The 20938-nt window shown below is 43.4% G+C and overlaps 1 protein-coding gene across 2 annotated transcripts in view; it reads right to left on the minus strand.

The window, feature by feature from the left end:
* Positions 1 to 20938, minus strand: part of MSH3 (mutS homolog 3) — a 94509-nt gene that overhangs the window by 45402 nt on the left and 28169 nt on the right. For both annotated transcript variants that reach the window (XM_041463332.1, XM_041463331.1), the window contains exons 9-12: positions 13552 to 13664; positions 11076 to 11190; positions 4737 to 4821; positions 4051 to 4160 (exon numbers count right to left, since the gene is read on the minus strand). In XM_041463332.1, the coding sequence (XP_041319266.1) occupies positions 4051 to 4160; positions 4737 to 4821; positions 11076 to 11190; positions 13552 to 13664 (423 nt within the window). The remainder of the gene's footprint in view (positions 1 to 4050; positions 4161 to 4736; positions 4822 to 11075; positions 11191 to 13551; positions 13665 to 20938) is intronic.

Here is a 20938-nt window from a genome sequence, read left to right on the forward strand (position 1 = left end):
GCAACTGTCTAAACAGATACAATTTTCTCCCTTCTTGAGATTGAAACATCAGCTTTAACTAAAAAAAGATCAGGTTATCTTGGCTACAAATGAATGAAGGCACATCACATGTAACACCAAAAACCCAACAGAGACAAAAGAATATTAAAGAATTACAATCCAGCACTTGTGGGTCACTCAGTCTGCTTAAACTTCTTCAAACATGAAAACAGCCCAACACCTGTAGAGAACACCCCAAAGAGAGAGATTACTGTGCAAACTGGCATGTTCACATCTCACACCCTTCCAGTTTATCTCACACACATCCCTAAGCTTTTAAAATGTTGCATTAGAAACTGTTCTAATTCCAAGGAGGCACTTTTGCAGCAGAGGCCAACAGCAGCCAGGCTCTCCCCAGTTCCACAGCAAGGTCTCTCCCTGCTCCCTGGCAGCAGGAATCACTTCTCCAGTTTGGAACTCCTTGCACAACTCCAGCCAACCCTGACAAGGCTGTGTGTTTGATACATCCAGAAAACAGAATTCCTAGGAACTGTGCAAGAATCAACAGCTGAGCAAGGCACAGACACAAATTACTGCCCAGCCAGGGAAAGGATGCAGTGTTTATGTGTCTGTTGTACTGCAGATGGGCACCCAGCACTCCTGACACCTGGGGAAGGGAAAGGCAAAGAAGAGGCTGGGAGGGAAGGAGGGAGGCAGTGAGTAACCATGGACAGTGCAGAGACAGGGAAGGACACAATCTGCAGAGGTCAGGTTTCAGACTGGTCATGTGCAGGGCAGTGCCTATACAGGACAACATCCAAAACAAACAACAAAACAAGAGCCAAAATAAACATTAAAACCAGAGCCAGCTTTGCTCAGCCAGGCCTATGTGACCTTTATCTTTCTCATCCTCTTGTAGGTACTGAAGAAGCAGTGACTTCGACATCAGCCTCAAGGATTCTGAAATTTCCCACTTATTTCCCATTAGGAAATAAATTATTTGTAACTGTTGCACTGTGATAATTCACTTGTGGGGAATTTTGGAAGGAATTCGAGATGAGATCTTTGAATTGTTTATGATGATGTGGTTTACTTTTCTTATCTTTTACATGGGCAGGAAGGGTGAGTTCAGCTCACATCTTCACCATATGGCTTAAAAGGTCACAAGACCCTCAGTTACAAGACTTTTTAAGGATTTATTGACCAATGAAACACTGCCAACAAGGATATTTATGCTTTTGACCCAATCCTTAAATATTTTGCCTTAGCTTGCTACAGTGCAAGCTTTCTTAGCCAATCATGTTATGATACACAAACCTACAGTGCTGCATTCTAATCTCCCTGTTTACCTCTGTAACTACTTTTATTTTTACTGTATCTTAAACTCTAAAACTCTAAACTTTCCTTTACTTAGCTTACTGTGTGCCTGCTTTAAACTCTAAATCCACATTCCAACTTCTAGCACCTGAGTTTGGGAGCCTTTCCCAAGGTCTCAGATCAAATTCTGTGTTCAATTCTAAGCTTTGGCTTCCAGGCCCAAAGTTCTGAGAGTTCCCTGCATTCCAGATTCCAGCAGTGCACACAGCCCTGGCTGCTGAGAGCTGCCCTGAGCCCCCTGGCTGCTCTGGTCCCTTTCCTGCTGGAACCTGTTGCCTGCGTGGGGACAGCAACCTTCCCTCACCCACAAATGCTCCAGGCCACCTTCTCCTTCTCTTCCACTTGCAGACACCAGGTGAGAAAGGCATTCAATGGAACTCGGATTTCAGAGGTAAGATAACACTTCTATAACCCACAAATACCTAAAAACATCTGCAGAGAAACAACCTTCCTCACTCCTCCTAAAAAGCTCAGTTGCTAGAGACTGATAGACTCTTATCTCATTATCTCTGTGTACCCAGGTGAGTAACTCAGGACACTACACACCTCTTGGTTAAACTTTTTTCTGCCATTTCTTTTTTTCCCAAATGTACACATCTTGTCTCTACATGTATTGCATCACTGGTGATTTAAAGAGTGTCTTCAAGTTTGCCCAAATGAGTCTGTACACATTCCATCTTTATTCACCCTAATGTATGGTTTCTTCACAGGAAATTTAGTCATCATCCCAAGTGATTTTCAACTCTAAGGCACAAAGCAGTAATTACACCCTCTCACTTCTTGATACACCTACTCACTGACTGGAAAAGATGCAGTACAGGAGCCTTACTTCCTCTGAGAATGTCACTCCAGGAGGCACAGGTGAATTGCAATTACAGAATGTTCTCTGAGTGCATTTGTGTGCATTACTGGGAACAATATTGCCAGATGCCTGATGCACTAACTATGTAAAATTACAACTTGAGACTCAGAAAGGGAGAAGCACACAGAGCAAAACAGCTTTTTAAGCTTCAAGTAGTGCTGAGGAGCACCATCACCTCCAGCCAGAGCAGCCTGAAAATGCCAAGCACCACTCTCCAGAAGCAGGAAGGAGCAGAGGGGTAAGACAAGGAAACAAAACCACGAACCCGCGAGGCTGGCTCTGCACTGAGACAAGGGAGAATTTAAACTAAATACATTGGTATATAACAAAGAGGGCCTGGAGTGCTGGGGAAGCAGCTTCTGCCTGCTGTGCTGGGTAGCAGGAGGAGTTCTGTTTCCCTGTGGAAATTCCCCTGAGCTGCTGCCCCACGGGTGCGGTCACTCGGTGCGGTCACTCGGTGCGGTCACTCGGCGTGGCCAGCCCCGGGAGCAGCCCAGCCAGTCCTGCCCAGGGCCATCCTCAGTGCTCTGGCTCCCTCCGCTGACAGCTGCACACACACACCTGGCTCATCTCCAGGGCAGGGAGGGGAATAAACTGATTTATTTACATTTATCCCTGCAAAGAGGCCCTGGAATTCTACCTAAATGCTTTTCGTGACACGATGCCCTGGTTAACTCACATGCTGTTTAGGATGGTTACATCAAAAGCCTCTGGAAGTAGGAAAGATACACAAAAGCTATTGTCAGAAGAATTTTTTTTTTTAAAAGGGCCACTGAAAGTAACTTATTAGAAAAAGGCCAGTAAGAAAATTAAGCAGTGATGCCACAGAAGTACAGTGCTTTGACATACTAGATTTTGGCAAGGAAAGAAAAAATGGTTCTGAAGAAACAGTTGTAAATTACCAGCAACAGCAAGATGCTAAAACACTGGTATACCTCACTATTTAAACCTGTCAAAAAGTAATGGACATTAAAACTGCTTAATTTATGTTCAACAGAAAAACAGAGGGGAAAAATACTGTGGATAACCAAGTCAAAAGATCTCCTGTATGCTACAAGTGCAGGGAACAAAGTGACAACTTCAATGAACTCTACACTGACAATGGTCAGGAAACACATATTCGAATGAATGGATCCAAAAACTCAAACTGTGGGGGTGCAAATGCAGCCCATGCACTCAGCACTGCTGTGTACCACACATTCAACCACAACACTCAAATCGAGTCTGCCAAGAGAAATCAGAAAAGCTGGAGTCCATTTCAAAACGGCGACAAGTGAAAACCAGCAAAATACGGCTAAAAAACCACAACATTTCTAAAGCACTGATAAATCAGGCAAGGTCAAAATACTGGAGTGGCCAAATAATCATCAGCTTTCAGGATTAGTAAAAGGTTACCCTCTCCTGTGCAATACACTGTATAGAGGGATAACAAAAGCATCCACAGCTACTTTAGAAGAAATTAAACACATCAGAGATGTAAATACTTGTGAAGCAAGGAAGGCATCCAACATGAATTGCAAGTTTAGGAACAAAACAACCTCCAGTCCCAGGTCATCCTCATTCATTGTCTGAAAAGGGCTGCAGAATTAGAATGGTGCCCACTCTGATTTCTGCAGAGGAATTTCTAACTTGGTCCAAACCCAGTACTATTTATCTGAGCCCAAGAGTTTAACTCCTGCAAACCTAAATATAACACCCACCACTTGTATTGTGTCATTTGCTGTGCAGATTCTGCCGTGGATCTCAGGTCCCCTGGACAGACAAATTCATTGGGCATACTCATTATCACAACTGGGAAAGAGAGGTTTAGCCAGGATGAGGAACCAGCTCACCTCAGTTTCAGGAGGGGCTGGGTCACCCATTTCTTCAACCTTCGACGGCCAAACGAAGTTTTGGTATGATCCAGCACCCAGAGCAGGCTTCCTTTTGTCTTCATGTCAGTCTGAAATAACGAAGGTAACTTCATTATTTTTACCTGGTCTGTCAGTTTTGCAGTGGGAGGATCTTCATATTATTCAAAACATTGTGTTTGGGCTTTAAGATATGGCAACTGTACATTCATTATCAATTTCATTAATCAACAATGCCTTACATGAAGAACCTCCAGGAGTGGTACAATGCTTAAGTATGTTTTTCCTTTGGCTAGAAAATGGTTTCTAGGAAATGATCAGGACAAATTAAGCAGTTAAAATAAGAGTGTGCATAAAGCTCTGAGCAGGAGCACAAAAACAAACCCTACTGCAGACATCACTCAACTGCAGTTGCTGAAGAAATTAAACTCCAGGAAAGTTCTTTTTTAGTCAAAGTGCAGCAAGGTTCCTAACTCATATTAAAAGCTAGTACAGATTAACTTCATTTATGCTTCTGAAAATGTTATCTCCCTTCAGTCTGATCCCATTTAAAATAATTTAAGACTAATGGATCAGATTTGCAAATCTGATGAACTTCAATAGGAAAATAAGTCAGACAGCCATGAACACCTCAGTATTTATTAAAAAAATGCTACATTTGTTCTTACCTGATTCTGTAAAATTTCAAGATTTTTCATTGTTGTCCCATTAATTGTCATGTATTCCGTTTCTCTGGACAACTGTTTGAAATTGCTGGGGAGAGGAATTTCAGATGTTGTATCTTAAATTTGGGCACGGGCAGAACACTGAAAAACTCTCAGGTTTCTCACATTAGAGAATTCAACAGCTTCACATATAAATTCTTAGAAGTCAAGAAATTAAAATCTCTTCAAATAAAAAAACTGAACACTAGCAACTTCTTTTAACTTTCTGCTTGGAAAATAAAATTTCAGACTCACTTCCCCATTTCCTACACTGACAAAGCTCAGAACAAAATCCAGCCCTCCTGTTATATAACCTTTTTCCACTGAGTGGTTAATTTATTCAGTATACAATTTAGCAATGCCAGGAGTAACAATTAATACTTCAGGAACGGAACAAATTTTTAACACAACTCATCACCAAAACATTGTATCAAAATACATATTTCTTTTTATTTCTACTGCAAATTTAAACAGCCTGCAAGTGCAATTAAGGAGAACAGAAACAGGGGAGATTGAAACTATTAGATTTTGTTTCAACATGGAATAACCATGACCAAAATTACTCGACTTTGTGACACTCCTTAGCAGAACTGAATGAGATGAACCCAAAGGTTGTGCTGCTTTAGAATCACCATTAATAAAACACTGGTATTAGCTGTGCAATCATTTCAGCAGCAGTCAGGACTGTGAAGTGCAATATCCGCACTAAATGCTTCTGACAAATCAAGTCATGATTGTCTGGGTTAATCATCCTGCTGACTGCCCTTTGCACAGAATCTGGGACACTCTTTGCTGTCCTAGACTAAGCAGAACCACTTGCTGGGCAAGATTTAAAGCAGTTTTACTTGACTTTTTTGACTCACAAGAAGTTTTTCAGTGCATTCAATTTTAAACCCTCTGGAGAAGTACTTGAATGCTCTACCTTTTCCTGTCAGACACACACAGCTGCATTGCTGCTACACTAAAAACAAGAACAGCACCAAAACTTTCAGAAATATGAAATATTCAGAGACTAATCTTATATATTTATGTCATATGCAGGTGCTTGGGCCTGCTACCAAATTTTTTCCTAAATAATGGGTCAAATTAGAAGTATTTTCCACAGAATTGTAAAAAAAGCAGCTTCAACTGAGGGCCCTCAAGAAGTTTAATGACAGCTTGGAAGTACAGCTGACTCAGAACTGTACCCATAGTCACAATTATTCTGCTTTGTGGGCTATTTCAGAAACCAAGGAAGCTGACCAGCAAAAGAAAACACTGGAGGCAAAACCAGCAACACTTTCCAAATTACACAACATTGTAAGCAACAAAACAATACTTCTTTTTACTATCCTCAGTCACAACTGCTGATGCTGGCAAAAATTAATTAGGAATGATTTCTGCTTGGCTCCCGCTCCCTGCATGAAACAGCAAATCCCATCTGCTGCTCCAAAAGCACCTTTCTGCACCCAGGACCAGCTGCAGATTCCCAGCCTGCCACTGATGCTGCCTCTGGTCTCAAACCAGCTGGGTGAGAGCCAAGCCCTTCCTCCTGCTCTCCAGAGCCAAGAGGATGCTCCTGGGGCTCCCTGCCACATCAGAGCCTCAGGACTGTGGGTTTTTCTGGTTCTGGAGGTGCCACACCTCTCCTGGCTGTACAGCAGCGAGCACAGGACACACTCTGTTCACAGCAGGGCTGCTGGAGACAACTCACTCTGCTCCACTGCACAGGGGATTTACTCTTCTTTCACAGTGTATTTACAGTTCTTTCAGAGCAGACAAGCTGAAGTTGTTTTCACGGCGTAAATTATGTGTGCCTTACACTACCCAGGTGCTTTCTTTATCTGAGTTACTTCACCCTGCTATTAATCGTGGTAATTGAGAGTTTAGAGTACGTGAGTAACAGCCAAGATCAACTGCAGGATTTGCCCAACCAACAATTCCACATGTCACAGCACAGAACATGTTTTGCTTCCACCCACTCATCTTCCTTCAGCTTGGGATCAGAACTTGATAAAAATGTGAAGGGAAAAAAAAAAAAAAACCCAACATTCTTTGTAAGGTATTTGGAGACCAAGTGGCAGAAGAAGGTTGTAGGTAACTATTAAGTCAGGGCTGGTTTTGCAGCCAAGGTCCCAGCACAAGCCTGGTGTGAAATGCTGATGCGCTGCTGCCAGCCCTCCTTGCACTGCTGACCTCCCAGAAATCACCCGGACAGGATCAGGAGGCCAAAACTCCTCCTGCAGGTGACACTGTGACCCCAGCTTCAAAGCACAGCCCTGCAACACCCTGAGCACTCCAGCAGCACAAAAGCCCAGCAATGGAAACAGCTGGCAAGCCCACAACAGGAGCGTGGCAGGGCAGGGTCAAGTCATCTCTGGGCTCAGAGGAAGGAAAAGAGTAAACAAACAGAAGCTTCCAGGGAGATTTAGGAATCTTACAGGGAATACTCGTGAGAATGAGGCTCCTGCCCACAAAATTACTTTTTCAGAGCAGGACCACAGGATGATGAGTATGAAAAGGTTATTGTTCTGATTCAGGACAGCAAAGCATATCCCCAGGCTTCAGTTATTATGTGTAACCAGAGAAACTGAATCATCTGTGTCATTTTTTCAGTACTTAAGGGGTTTATAAAAAGAGTAGAGCAACTTTCTACACAGGCAGTTAGGACAAGGGGGGACGGCTTTAAACTAAGGTAGGAGAGAATTAGTTTCATGAAGGAATTGCTCCCTGGCAGGGTGGGCAGGGCTGGCACAGCTGGGGCTGCCCCTGGATCCCTGGCAGTGCCCAGGCCAGGCTGGGCACTGGGGGACAGGGAGAGGTGTCCCTGCCATGGCAGGGTGGCACTGGAGAAACTTGGAAGTCACTTCTGATCCCAGCCAGTCTGGGACTCTGTGATTTTGCCTCTCGAGAAGCTTGCAGTGGATGGTGGTTTTAACGTGCCGTGTTCACAATTTTCTCCACAGGAGATAATACATGTAATTTCATACTCGGTATCTCAGCCTAAGTGAATGCATGTTGTTTAGATCAGGAACTTTCAACTACTTTAATTTTCCAAATCTCTAATGTTTCTTAGTGAAGCTGCAAGGCACCCTGAAAGCAACAGATTTTCTTTGCTCAATTACCTTTAACAAAGCTCCAGGGTCTGTCTTTGAGATCTCTAGTGGTGAATAAACCACTAAATGAATTTACACAGACAAGAAATGCAGGAATCTCTAAAAGCTTTAAGAAGTAAAAACAAGTCTCTCCATTTTTCAAAAGGACTAGTTCTCTTTAGGCTCCACACCAAAGACATTTACCTCTACAGCAGCAAAGGATGTCAAGCCCAAGACTATGTTTTGTGTTTAATTAACCAGGTTTAAACTCATTAGTGAGTATTTCCACAGAGCTAGAACTTTTGATCTGAAACCCTTTTGTTTTGTGTATGATTTTCTTGAAGTTCATCCATCACTGTTCAAAACTTACAAACTACTGTCTAGAAAGTCTTTCTCCTCCATATCCAACATGCAGGAAAACTTAGAGGTAAAATTGAAATACACCACATCACATTTCCTCAGCAACTGCTATGCCAATGATGATTTTTTCAAACAAAACTGGGTACTCAAATGTATTGAAATCCTGTCCTAGCTGTGTACTAACTTCCTGACAGAAGCCTTTTATAAAGGTCTCTCCATATGCAAAGGTATTGGAACACAGTGATTAACAAAAACTTGTACCATTCATTATTAAATCTATTTTTACTCGCTAAAGCAGCCTAGCCACAGCTTGGGCTCCTGCTGCAGCAAAAATCTTTATTTCTTTGTAATGGTTTGCTTTTTTTTAGGATCTTAAAACTAGATTTAAAAGTTTTATCGAAATACAATAGCAAAACCTGCTCCCCCCCAATGACGATTCCTTGACTTACATGGTAACTCATGACTCTTCCTACAAACTGAAATGTACTTTTTTTCAGCTGGGAGAAGCTGAAGTTTGTCCAAAGAAGGTACAGAGGTGAAATGGATTTTCCTGTCATTCTTCCTATCAAACAGATCTTCTTCATCCAGACCTGTGACACATTAACAAACTGAAAACTACCTCACAACTCCCACTTCATGCTCTCTGACTCATCTGTGTATGCTCACTGACCTGAATTCTTCTAGGAATTTCAAGTTCTTTGACAAAGCAATAGAAGTTATTTCTCTTCAATTTCCTAATTTGGGGCATTAATGAGCCTGATATCATTTGCTTAAAAGTCTTCCACTGTTCTGTATTTAGATAGCATTTCACTGGCATTGGGAAAAATCTTAAAGTTGAGTTTTTCTGGATATTTGGCTCAGTTTGTTGATCCCCATGACACACTACAAGCAGCAAGTGGAACTCAGCAGTGGGTAGTTGGAGCACAAAGGCTTCAGAAACAAACAAAGCAGAATCCAGGCTCCTGACCACAAAGTTTCCTCAAGAAATGTTATTTCTTCACAGAACTTCTCCAAGGTATTAAGTATTTCTTTGCCTTTTCCCTCAGATGCTCATACAGTCCCCAGAAATCCATTAGAGCAACCTTCAGCAGGCAAATGCCAATGCTAAGATTTAGTGCTTTTCCTTCCCAGCCTATAATGTACTTGATTTTAGGATGCAGCTGTTACAAATGTGACTGACTGCTGCTACGTAAGCCTCCACATAATTATATTTGTCCTCTGCTACAGAATTACTTCTACATAAAAGATGGATTTCACATTTTCTCCAGCTGAAAGAACATTCACCTCCTGTGTGATTGCACACAGGGCACTGTGACAGCAGTGACCCACGAGCTGACCACAAAATGGCATTTCCCTGGAATTCATTTTCTTCCTCAGAAGTTCTACAAGATTTCTCCACCTATGCCAGCATATTAAAAAAACAATTTTTTTTTTTTTTTTTTCAAAAAGGCACTCAAGATAAGCAGGCACACCACAGTGCAGGAGCACCACAGATCAACACACCCCTTGATGGATCAGCAGGGAAGATGCCACAGGAACTCTTTCCTCATCAGCTCTATAAGCACACCAAACCTTTTGATAACATTCAAATACAACTTGCAGAGAAGGGCAACTTAAGGAAAGAAATCCATCCCAAAATTCAGAGCACATATTTTCCACATATTTTGGCGGACACTGGGAAAGTGTTTAAGCAGTGTTTAAAGCTGGCACCTGCAGTTGATGTTTTAAATGCAGCTGGTAATCTAAACTTGGTAATGCAGGGAGCCCTTCAAAACTGGGCTTCAAACTCTCAGAATCCCACACAACACATGAGTGATCTACAAATGACATGACTTATTTCTAACTTTGCAGCCTGACTGACTTTATTAAACCCTGCATACTTGTGGGACACAGCAACACTGAGACAACTGGGAGAATATTTTGCAGAGGATCCACGACAGATAAAGCTGTTTTATTTAATAAGCCTCAATGATATTTTCAAAGCTAAGCCAGGTAGGACAGCAATGTTTTATACTCATGCAAGACAGGATAAGAGAAGCTTTAGCAGTGACATCTTTCCATTTTCATTTGATTCCACCTGCATAAGCCAGCCACAAATCTTGAGTAGTCACATCAGCATATCTAAGAAGCCCCAGTGTTGGGACTGCTTAGGAGGTGACAAGGTTATATCCATGCCTGTGTGGTTTTGCAGAAACTTTCCAGCAACAGCTTTCACCTGATCCTCCTCCCCACTCCTGCTCACCCCTGAGTCCCAGCAAGGGATTCCTCAGAAAGCCAGGATGTGTTACACAGTTTTCCTTAAAACTGGTAACTAGATTCAACAGCTGAAACAGACCTGCTGAGCACTGCCTGATCATTACAACACAGAGTTTATACCTGCCTCCAGAGCCACAGAAAGAAAGCATTATTTACACACTGCTGGCAAACTGCAACGACATCTGCAAAGCTAAGTTGCAGCAGCAGTTATTTTTTTTTTAAAGCTGCCTAGAAAAGCCCACATTTTGGCTTTTCACAGTAAAGCTGAGGCTGAGATGCAACAGATACCAACAAACTTTAATTATTTTTTTCCCTAGTATCTACCAGTTTTTGCACCTTGTTTGATTTCAGTAACACCTGGCAGCAGTACATGCTCATTCACATCACTGGCAGTAATATCTACACAAACAAACTTCACAAAGGTTTTCCTGAAACACCACTCAAAGGAGCCACTCGATTCTTTCACTTCTGATTAGGAAATCAAATGTAGGGTGTAATTTTTACAAAGACTATGTTTATCACTAGCAAGTTTTTCATTAAAATCAGGGACACTGTCTGCTAAAACTTGCAAGAAGTGGTGCTTTGAATTGGAAATTTATATAAGGCAACTTACCTTGGATTGTAAAGCATCTTTTCCAAATTAAATTCTTTGAGATATGTAATTACTGCTGCCAGAGAGCAAATAACAGGCTTATCCAAGCTTAGTATTATAGATAGGTTTTGAGGACCTAAAAAAAATAATTTTTCTTGTTAAATGTTTATTTTCTGGTTAATCCACTGCATAGAAAAAGGATAATGTGCTTTTCAATTTATTCTAATAGAAGTCTCTAATGTATGTACAGTGTTTTATGACATCTATAAATCAACATAAAGCAAGGCTCCAAAATAACACTTATGGTTCCAAATAATGCAGGCACATTGCAGCAGTGTAAACACATAATGAAACAGAAAACATTTGACTCATGGGTTTTTCCTCATAAAAAATTACTAACTGTTGGCATAACAAACTTCTAAATATACAAACTAAGAATGGAGTTTGTATATTATCTTCATTTTTGTGCACAGTGCTCTACTACAGCTCCTGTTCCAGCTGCAACAACAGGAAAACTCACCCCACGATACCACAGCATGAACTGGTATTTTCAAAAACCCACAGAGTTCAGTTTTTTTCAGGGATGTTTTTAAAGCTGTTCTCAGGTAACACCTGCAAGAACTTTAGAACTTAGTTAACAAGAATGTTACTCCTATCTTCAAAGAGGGCAAGAAGGAGGGCCCAGGACACTCCCAGGGTCACCTCCATCCCTGGGAAGGTGATGGGACAGGTGGCTCTGCAGGGTTTTTGATTGATGATCACCAATCATGCAGAAAGAAAGGCCACCAGGAGTGGCCAGCAGGGGCTGGGGACACTGCTCAGCAAGGGCACAGTGTGTCTGAGAGAGCTGGGCAGAGAGAAACCTAAGGAGGTTCAACAAGGACAACTACAGGTCCTGCACCAGGGGAGGAACAACCCCAAGTGCCAGAACAGATTGTGAGTGACAATCACAATCACAAGAGACTGGCTCTGTGGAGAAGGACCTCGGGGTGCTGGTGGATGGCAAGCTGGCCATGAGCTGGCAGTGTCCTGGGGACCAGTATTGGAAACAAGGGTGCCCAGCCAAGGAGGGAATGGTGAATCTGACTCCATGTTCTCAGAAGGCTAAGTTATTACTTTATTATACTATATTATATTATATAAAGAATACTGTGCTACATTATAGTAAAGAATACAGAAAAGATACTTATTGAATGCTAAAAAGATAATAATGAAAACTTGTGATTCTTTCCAGAGTCTTGACACAGCTGGGCACTGACTGACCAAAGAGTCAAACAACTCACAGCAGAATCCAATGAAACAATCTCCAAACATATTCCACATGAGCACAACACAGGAGAAGCAAAGGAGGTAAGAATTGTTTTCCCTTTCTCTGAGGCCTCTCTTGCTGCCTTTCAGCTTCCCAGGAGAAAAACCCTGGGCGAAGGAATTTCTTCAGAGAATGTGAATGCCACAGACCAGGAGGGCCAGTGGGATCCTGGAATGCATCAGGAAGAGTATGGCCAACAGGTCAAGGAGGGGATCCTGCCCCTCTGCCCTGCCCAGCTGAGCCAACATCTGGAAGGCTGTGTTCAGTTCTGGGCTCCAGGTTAAAGAAAGACAAGGAGTTGCTGTAGAGGGTCCAGCGGAGGCCATAAAGATGATTCAGAGGCTGGAGCATCTCTGAAGAGAGACTGGGAGCTGAGCATGTTTAGTCTAAAGAAGAGAAGGCTGAGAGGGGATCTCATCCATCCATATAAATACCTGAAAGGGGTGTCAAAGGATGGTGCCAGACTCTGTGCAATGGTGCCCAGGGATAGCAGGAGCAGCAGTGGCCATCACATGGAGGGCAGCGAGGTGCAGGCCAGCAGGAGGGAGAACTCGTGTCCATGGAGGGGCAGAGGCCTGGAGCAGCTGCCCAGGGAGGGCCTGGAGTGTCCCTGTGTGGAGCCGTGCCAGCCCCAGCTGGACACGTCCTGTGCCACTGCCCAGGGCACCCTGCCTGGCCTGGGCTGGGCTGGGGGAGCTCCAGAGGTTTTTCCAACCCCAAATATTCTGTCATCCTGTGGACTAAAATTCAGATCTGCTGTCCATCAGATTGCATCAACAACGCATTCTATCCCTAGCAAGTCACCACATTTTTGGGGGATTGGACCAGATCATCTCCAGACATCCCTTCCAGCCCCAGGTATCCCAGGATTCTGTGAACTCTTGAGGAACATTCCAGGTATTGAGTAATCCCCCTCAGCTGTTATGCACGTTTAAATTTAAATCTGTCTAAACACACACCTTCAAGCTATGAAAAAAAAGTAATGGTAGCCTTGTTTCATTTCTATTTAAATAATGTTCCTTTTCCTCCAAGCTCAACATGAGATCCCACTGTGCAGAAAAGGAAGCAAAGGTGGCCAAAAGCCTGTGTGACTGTAAAGGCTAACAGGGTGCATGCTTCAGAGATATTTGGAATGAAAAACCTGTCATGTCAAGCACTTCTTTTGCATAAAAATCTGAACAAACATACCTGCAGTACCAGGCACCTCTTTTGCATAGAAGTCAGTGACCCTCTGGAAAGCATGGCTGTACTCAAAATTGAGGTTTTCCATTCTCTCTATCCTAATTCTGTCATCCTGTAACCTGCAAAGGAAAAAAAAAAAAAATTGACATTCAGGTTTTTACACTCCCTTCATGAAGGAGGTTACAAAGGTGCACTTTGTTTTGTCTCTGCTTTGTTAGGAGCTGAATGGGTAAAGAATGAAGAGATGAGGTATTAAAGTAGGTTGAAAACATTAAAGTAGGTTGAAAAGCGTGCTGTATTTTCTTAAATGTTTCTTCTAACCTCTGTGAAACTGCAAATAAAGCAAACCCAAACAGCAGCCAGCACAGCCAAAAGAGAGACTGCCAGAGGTGGTCTAACATCTCTGCAAGGTAGATACAAACACATCTTCACCAATCATAGCAAGTATTTGCTTCATCTCTTCTTAAAGACTTCTGCTGACCACACTTAAGCTATTATCCTACCCCATTCCATATTTAATTATCCTTTGGAAGATTTTGATCCATGCTGTAGAACTAAAGGGCTGGATTTCTTTTAGTCTTACTGTTTAGTCTTACTTCTTTTACTCTTTTAGTCTTTATTACTTTCTTTCAGTCTAGGCACCAAGGGTGGGTTATTACTGATAACCTTCTCCTGCTAGCAGTTTTATCAGTTCTATCAGCAGTGCCTCCCCGTTTCACAGCACCACCAAACACACCAAACTTTACAATATGCAGCATTTCCACACTGCCTGTTTTCCCTAACTGGCGGCTGGAATTAAGACTGGATGCTGCCTTATCATTGCAATTTGCACAGCTGTTGATAAGCACTGAACAGATAAGCTGGTTAGAAACCCACAGAAAGAACTCAGGGTGGCCCTGCCAGCCTTGAGCAGAATTACACAGTGAGCACTGAGCCACAGGCCAGGAGAAAGCTCCAGTGAAAAGGCACACACAAAATCTGCTTGGCCTCAGGGCTTCCACTCACTCTCACACCCCCATGGGATGTGAATCAGCCAAGTGCCTGGAGAAGACTGGAATTGTGCCAATGAGAGGGACTGTGCAGGTATTACAGCACGGAAGTTAATCAATACCCTTTTAGCAGGGCTTTCCAACTTCACAGGGAAAAAGAGACAGATTTTCTGCCTTACATTCCACACACCCCCACCTGAAAGGATCAATAGATCTCCGAGGCCCAGCTCTCAAAAAGGAAAGTTAATTTCCACAACACGTGTCCAACTAACCAGACTTGTCCCAGCACATGCTCAGTGATCCTTTCCCTGCCTTCAGCTGATTGATCAAATTAAGTTTTCAGTCTTTACACTCTCTGGAGTCTCCTCTCCCCAACTCTTCTCAGGATGAGCAAACATCCTTCAAGCAAAGGAAAACACCAACCCCAGTCAGCTGTTTTCTTCCTTGCCTTCTTCCCCTTGTGTTGGATAATACCTTTTTCTGACCCAGAGATGGGGCAACTGAGAGGAGTTGAAAAAGTTCTTTGATGGCTTTGTTCATCATTTGCCGTGCACAGTGAAGTACACAAGGCACTATCACTAACAATGCCACAATAACTATAAATGCATAAAAACCTATTTTGCAGAGCTCCTTTAGCCAAGGTGCAAAACTCCATCCTTCAAACAAGCTAACCATGATCTATCATTTGTTTCATTTTGATTTGTCAGGTCTCACTGTTTTTGAAGTTGTCTGTGGACAGACACTGAATGCTCAGACAAGTTCACACAGCACAGTCCTTCAAAATCTCTACAAACCCATTTCCCAACCCTTGCTCCATGCTCCAGCACACCCACCCCTGTTGGTAAATCAGCAGAGTTTCACACTGCTGAAGGAACTGAAGGAACACCCTGCAGCACTGCCCCACGAGGTGATGGAAGAACCTGGAGAGCAGCACAGCACCTCTGAGTCAGCCTCCCCAGACAGAAGGGCCTTTCTGCTGACCATCAGTGGGCAGGGACTTAGACAAGCATTTCACACAAAGATTTTGTTTTTAATTTCCACCTCTTCATGTTTTCACAGCAATGACTACAGAAAAGCAAGGCTTAGCAAGGTCTGCAGAGCTGATTTGTAGAAGGAAAGTCAAAAAGGAAGGGCTTTGGGGTGTATTTCACTGGATGATTCATGCCACACCTGTTTGCTTTCTAGTGTTTACACATTCATTTTTTGTAATTTTCTTTAATTCAATTGTGATTTTCTTCCCTTTTATAACCAAATGTATCCAACTCCTTAGCATAAACTCTGGAATATGATAGTTACAATATGATAGTTCAATCAATGTTCAGTGACTTCTGACAGTATTTTTGTTTGTCAACTCAATAAATGGGAAATATTCAAAATTATTCCCTAAATTAAAATTATTAACTCAGTGACCTGCAAAGATCTTCAAATATTTTAATATTTGTATTGTAGATACAGCAACATCAAATATATATATATATATGACATTCTGACTGAAGAGTATGAACCTGACATTGTAGATAAAAAAATGGAAAGTCAGAGATTCAATATGTGAAAAAACTAAATTTTTAACAAGATGCATGAAAACAAAGTTTGCTGCAGAAGGTTTTCATGTGTGTCCTTTGTGCAGCAAGATGATCACCAAAGGCCATTTTCCTGATTACAGGCAGGATGATGTGTCAATGCTTATTTTATCTCTGCAGCCACCAATGCCTGCTTAAATCAGAAGTCAATTCACCATCAGCCTCTGTAAACATCACTCTTGTCAGCAGCTCCAAATGAGCTGCAGCTCAGCTCCCTGCAAACAGCCATGCTCTCAGTCCCTGAGTGATGGAGAAGGAAGACTTGCACACCAGATGATGAACAACAAGTCTCAAAAGTTTATTGGATAGGCACACACATTTATAGCAGTGTTAATAAGGCTAATGCATATTGCAAAAGTTGAGCTCATCATTGGTTAGTCATTTATCAGTCAACTACGTCTACGTTTACATTCTTGTGTTCACCTTGTTATGGTTTCTGCTATCGTTCCTTCATTCTTGCTAGCTAACGAACCTCTCCTACAACCTCAAGTTTCGGCAAGGGCACAGTGACCTTGCTGCTTTTATCCTCGTCTCCTTCTTGCTTTCAGCATGATCTTTGTTAGCTAGCTAACTATCTACAAAATCCTCTACATTTCCCCTGTTTGTATCTCGGGCAGATTAATCTGGCTGTGGCCCTTATCCAGGAGCCAGCTTGTTACAAAGCTCTCTACACCTGAGCTCGTCAGAGATGAAACCACCAGCCCCAAAGCTCCCTGAGCCCCCCTGCCCAGCCCTTCTGCACCCCTGTGATGAGTGACCAGGGAGGATGGACCCCCGTGCTCCCCCAAAAACCCCCTGCTCCTCCCAGCCCTGCACTCGGGCAGAGCTGCCTCTGCTCTCAGGTAAATCACCCAAAATCTGCCCAAGGACACGACCAGCAGCCACAGGCAAGGGTCTGAAACCAGCGTGTGCACAGACAGCTGAAGGAAGGATGGGCTCCTACACCACACACAGGCACACCACACTGCAGTAAACAATGGGATCCAGTAAATAATCCAGTAAATAATGGGATAACGCAATATTGTGCCAAACAATGTAATAGTGTACAATGCAACACGTGCATCCTAACCCAGTGTGCAGCGTTTCTGTTACTGGAGGGACTGATTTATCTGCCACCCTGCTGGCCAAGTGGAAAAGGATCAACACTGCTGGGTATAATTCCTCTATTTATCTGACAATTCAATGCATCAACCTAAAATTTGTGGATTAACAAGTGCTTGGAAGGAAAAAGTAGGAAAAATATTTAAAGGAGAGCTCTCGGTTTGACAGGAAGGTCTCTTAAGAAAAACATTTATGAAAATGCTAGAAGCTAAAAGGAAACAACATAAATAAAACTAATTTACAGAAACTGACTCAAGATGTCTAAAAAATAGCAAAATCTTTTATTAAGAATGAGCTTGCTTTAAGCATAAGAGCTAACTGCAGTTTGCTGAACAAAGCAGGAATCACTTCATTGCTGCTCTACAATTCACAATTAAACAGGCATAACGTGAATAAAGACTGACTGCACAACAGACACGTCCAAACTGAGTTTCCTCAAAGCCCAGCAAGTCCTCCTAAGGAAAGCAAGTAACTGCAGAATTTTACTTTTCAACTACTATCCTGTTATGCCCATTCTGTTTTAGCACATTCACAGGCAGAGGTGCACAGACCAAAATTTCTCTGCACAGCCCTGTATCACAGCACAATGACACCAATGATGCAGAATTTGGGAAGGTGTCTGCTCCTAAGATTTAGTATGACATTTTTACTTCCAATGCTAAGCACAGATCTGTAAAGCATAAATCATTTATTTAGTTTTTCCTGCGCAATTTACTCAAACTGCTCCTTCCTCTGCATTCCTCATAGTTTATTCTGCTGGGATGACCAGTCTGTCACTGCAGGGAAAGAATGCCAGCACTGCAAAGCAGGGCAAGGCAGCCTGAATGCATTAGTCCTTTCAGATACCCAAACACACTGTGTCACCTTCCCTTACCACCACGCTTGGCAGAAACTGCATTTCCTTCACTTGTCACCACTGGGTTACCTTTGTTATCCAGCCTCTCCTAGTCAGGGCGATGCTTTATCAAGGCTGACCTGGAGCAGAGACTGGGCAGAGCTAAAGAGTAAAGCAGGGGTTTATTCAAAGGATCTCCTCCATGGATGCACCTTGGGCAGCACAAGAGCCCAGCCAGGGCTGCACCCAAGATGAACCAAAATGGCACAAAATGAACCCAGAATGAACCAAATGGTCCCAAAGTGCACGAGCGCTCACGGGGTCTCTCCCTGGGATCAGCTCTGCTCCATGTGCACATTGCAGTTCAGTGTCCAATTCCAGCTCAGCCCCTGCACTCCCATCCTGCTTGTTTTTCTCTCTCCAGCCCACGGGGTTTGTGCTCTGGGCTGAGATTTGGATCATTTGTCCTTGGTGCCCAGCTGGAGCAGGAATTGTTTTGTCTCCCTGCTCTGTGCACAGAGCTCACCATCCCCTGATGTGAAGCCAGACCCACACACTAGAGCAGCACAGAACCTGGAAAATAGAAAAGCTGAACCCGTGGCATCAAGGGGGCTCAGTTCTGAGTGTGTCTGTGGAAATGGAAAACAACCATCCTCCCTTTTTGGGTGAGCCTTGGCACAGAGCTGCAGCAGCTTCTCTGGCAAAGCCTCAGGGACCTTTCCAAGCAGTTGTTCTTTTGGCACCGAGCACACACATTTTTAAAAGTACAGCTTTTTCTGCAGACAGAGTTTCCCCACGTTTGCCCTGAGCAGCTTTCAGATGCCAGAGATGGAGACTGCTGTTGCAAAAAACCAGCAGCACAGTCACCTTCTCTGAATATCTGACACAAATGGCTGCTGTCCATGAAAACCAGACAGAAATCACCACACGGTGTTATCAGTATGTTACACACAACACATTACCCCACAGCACCTCCAACTCCCAAAATGCCCCATCCCAAACCCCTCCTGAATGCCAGAAGCTGCTGAAAAGCCCAGAAGCAACTTTAGCATACATACACACATATACGTGTATCTGCTTACTCACATGCATGTACACATACAAATATATAAACACACACACAGAAAAACTTGAGGAAAACTCCCTGCTTGCCTTTTTCCATCCAAACTACCAACATTTCTCAACACATGTTCTGATTTTCTCAGGAAGAACTACATCTGAAAAGAACTCCAGCCAGACTGACAAGCCTGGAGCCTGGAACCAAGGAATTCTAAGAAAACACTCTTCTAGCTTTAGGAACTCAGAGGCAGGAGCTGCCAAATAAATGGAATAAGGAGGATAGACAAAGGCAAAGGGCTGTGCAGGCTCTGCATGACACTGCATCCCTTCTGTCAGGGCAGAATTAGGTAGCACAGGACAAAACACAAGCACAGCTGTACTCCAGCAGTTTCTGCACCCACACATAGAAATCTTCAGGCTTCTTCCATCTGCCTGTCTGCAGAATGGGATGAGACACATTGCACTCATGTATTGGAAAGTAGAAAGGATCAAGAACTGCTAGGAAACTATTTATTATTAGCACCTAGGAATAGCCAGGATGAGCAATAGTCAACATCGAAACCAGACAATCCCACCACGTCAATTTAATTTCCCTCAATTGCAGAGGAGCTGGCTCTGTGGACAGGGAAGACGCAGATCCTGTACCTGCCTGATCTCAGGGAGGCTGTTTCACAGCTCCACACGTCCTCAGAGCTGATGTGCAGAGCATGATTCACAGGCAAGTGCTCTCAGAGCGCGGCACCAGGCGGGCTGGAGAGCAGCTCTCGGGCTGGCAGCAGGGCCCCTGTGAGATGGGGTGAGTGCTCTGAGCTCAGCACTGCCCTGGGAGCACTCACAAAGGCAGGCCCAGAGAGGACAACTCCACTCAGCCCACTCAGACAAGGTGTGAGGCTGAGGCGGCCCCAAAGAGCGTCAGAAAACCCAGCTCACGATGTGGCAGAGAAAGCCCTGAAATGCACCCGTCTTCTCCACCGTGTATGGCTGTGAACAAACACATGGAGGGATAAAAGAAGCCCTAACCTCTGATGTAGAAGTTCTTCCCATTCCATACCCCAAGCTTGCAGAGTTTACTAGCTTTAACATGACTGATGACAATCAGTATAACTCCCCTATCTTTAAAATCTCTTTCTAGCACTGTGCAAGGCTCAGTTTATCACGTAGATCATCAGACCATGTCCCACCACAGTGCCAGCACAGGGCAGCTCCTGCCCAGCTTACAGGAGCTGCAGTGCCTTCTGCAGCTACCAGATCACACAGCTCCTCAGCGCCAGCACAGCCCACACCTCCAGCAATATTTACTTTCCTTTATATATACACAGATATGTATTTATGTATTTCAAATATACACAGGAATACTCAGCTAAGGTCAGTGTTTATTTTCTGGTGTGCTCAGCTGTCTGTTCATTATGATCTGCCTGGTGTGATACTGGTGGCTCTTTGTTCTTAGCTCAGATTGCTTTTATCCAAGACGTGGGGAGGCTGCCACTGAAAAGACATTTTGGGAGGTAAGCTGAACTTCTGTCTGTAGTTAGGAAGTGTTCTGCAGGAGCTGTACAGAACATGATGCTGGGAGGATGCAGCTCACACTGGTCTGGTCTCATCAGAAGGCTGGACCAATCTGCCCTGTGCTTGTCCCACTGCTCCCTCCCCCTGCACCCTGACAGAGCTGTACCACCAGTGTGTCCCCAAAATCAGCAGTTCCTCCAGTCAGGATTATGCCAACCAGGAAAAGTCCCTCTACTTGCAGGGCTTCAAACAAATTAAACAAAAAAACCAAAAACACAACACAATAAAAAAAAAAAAAAAAAAAAAAAAAAAACCAAAAAATT

Source organism: Pyrgilauda ruficollis, unplaced genomic scaffold (genome assembly GCF_017590135.1).
Source record: "Pyrgilauda ruficollis isolate IOZ18807 unplaced genomic scaffold, ASM1759013v1 scaffold164, whole genome shotgun sequence".
NCBI lineage: Eukaryota > Metazoa > Chordata > Aves > Passeriformes > Passeridae > Pyrgilauda > Pyrgilauda ruficollis.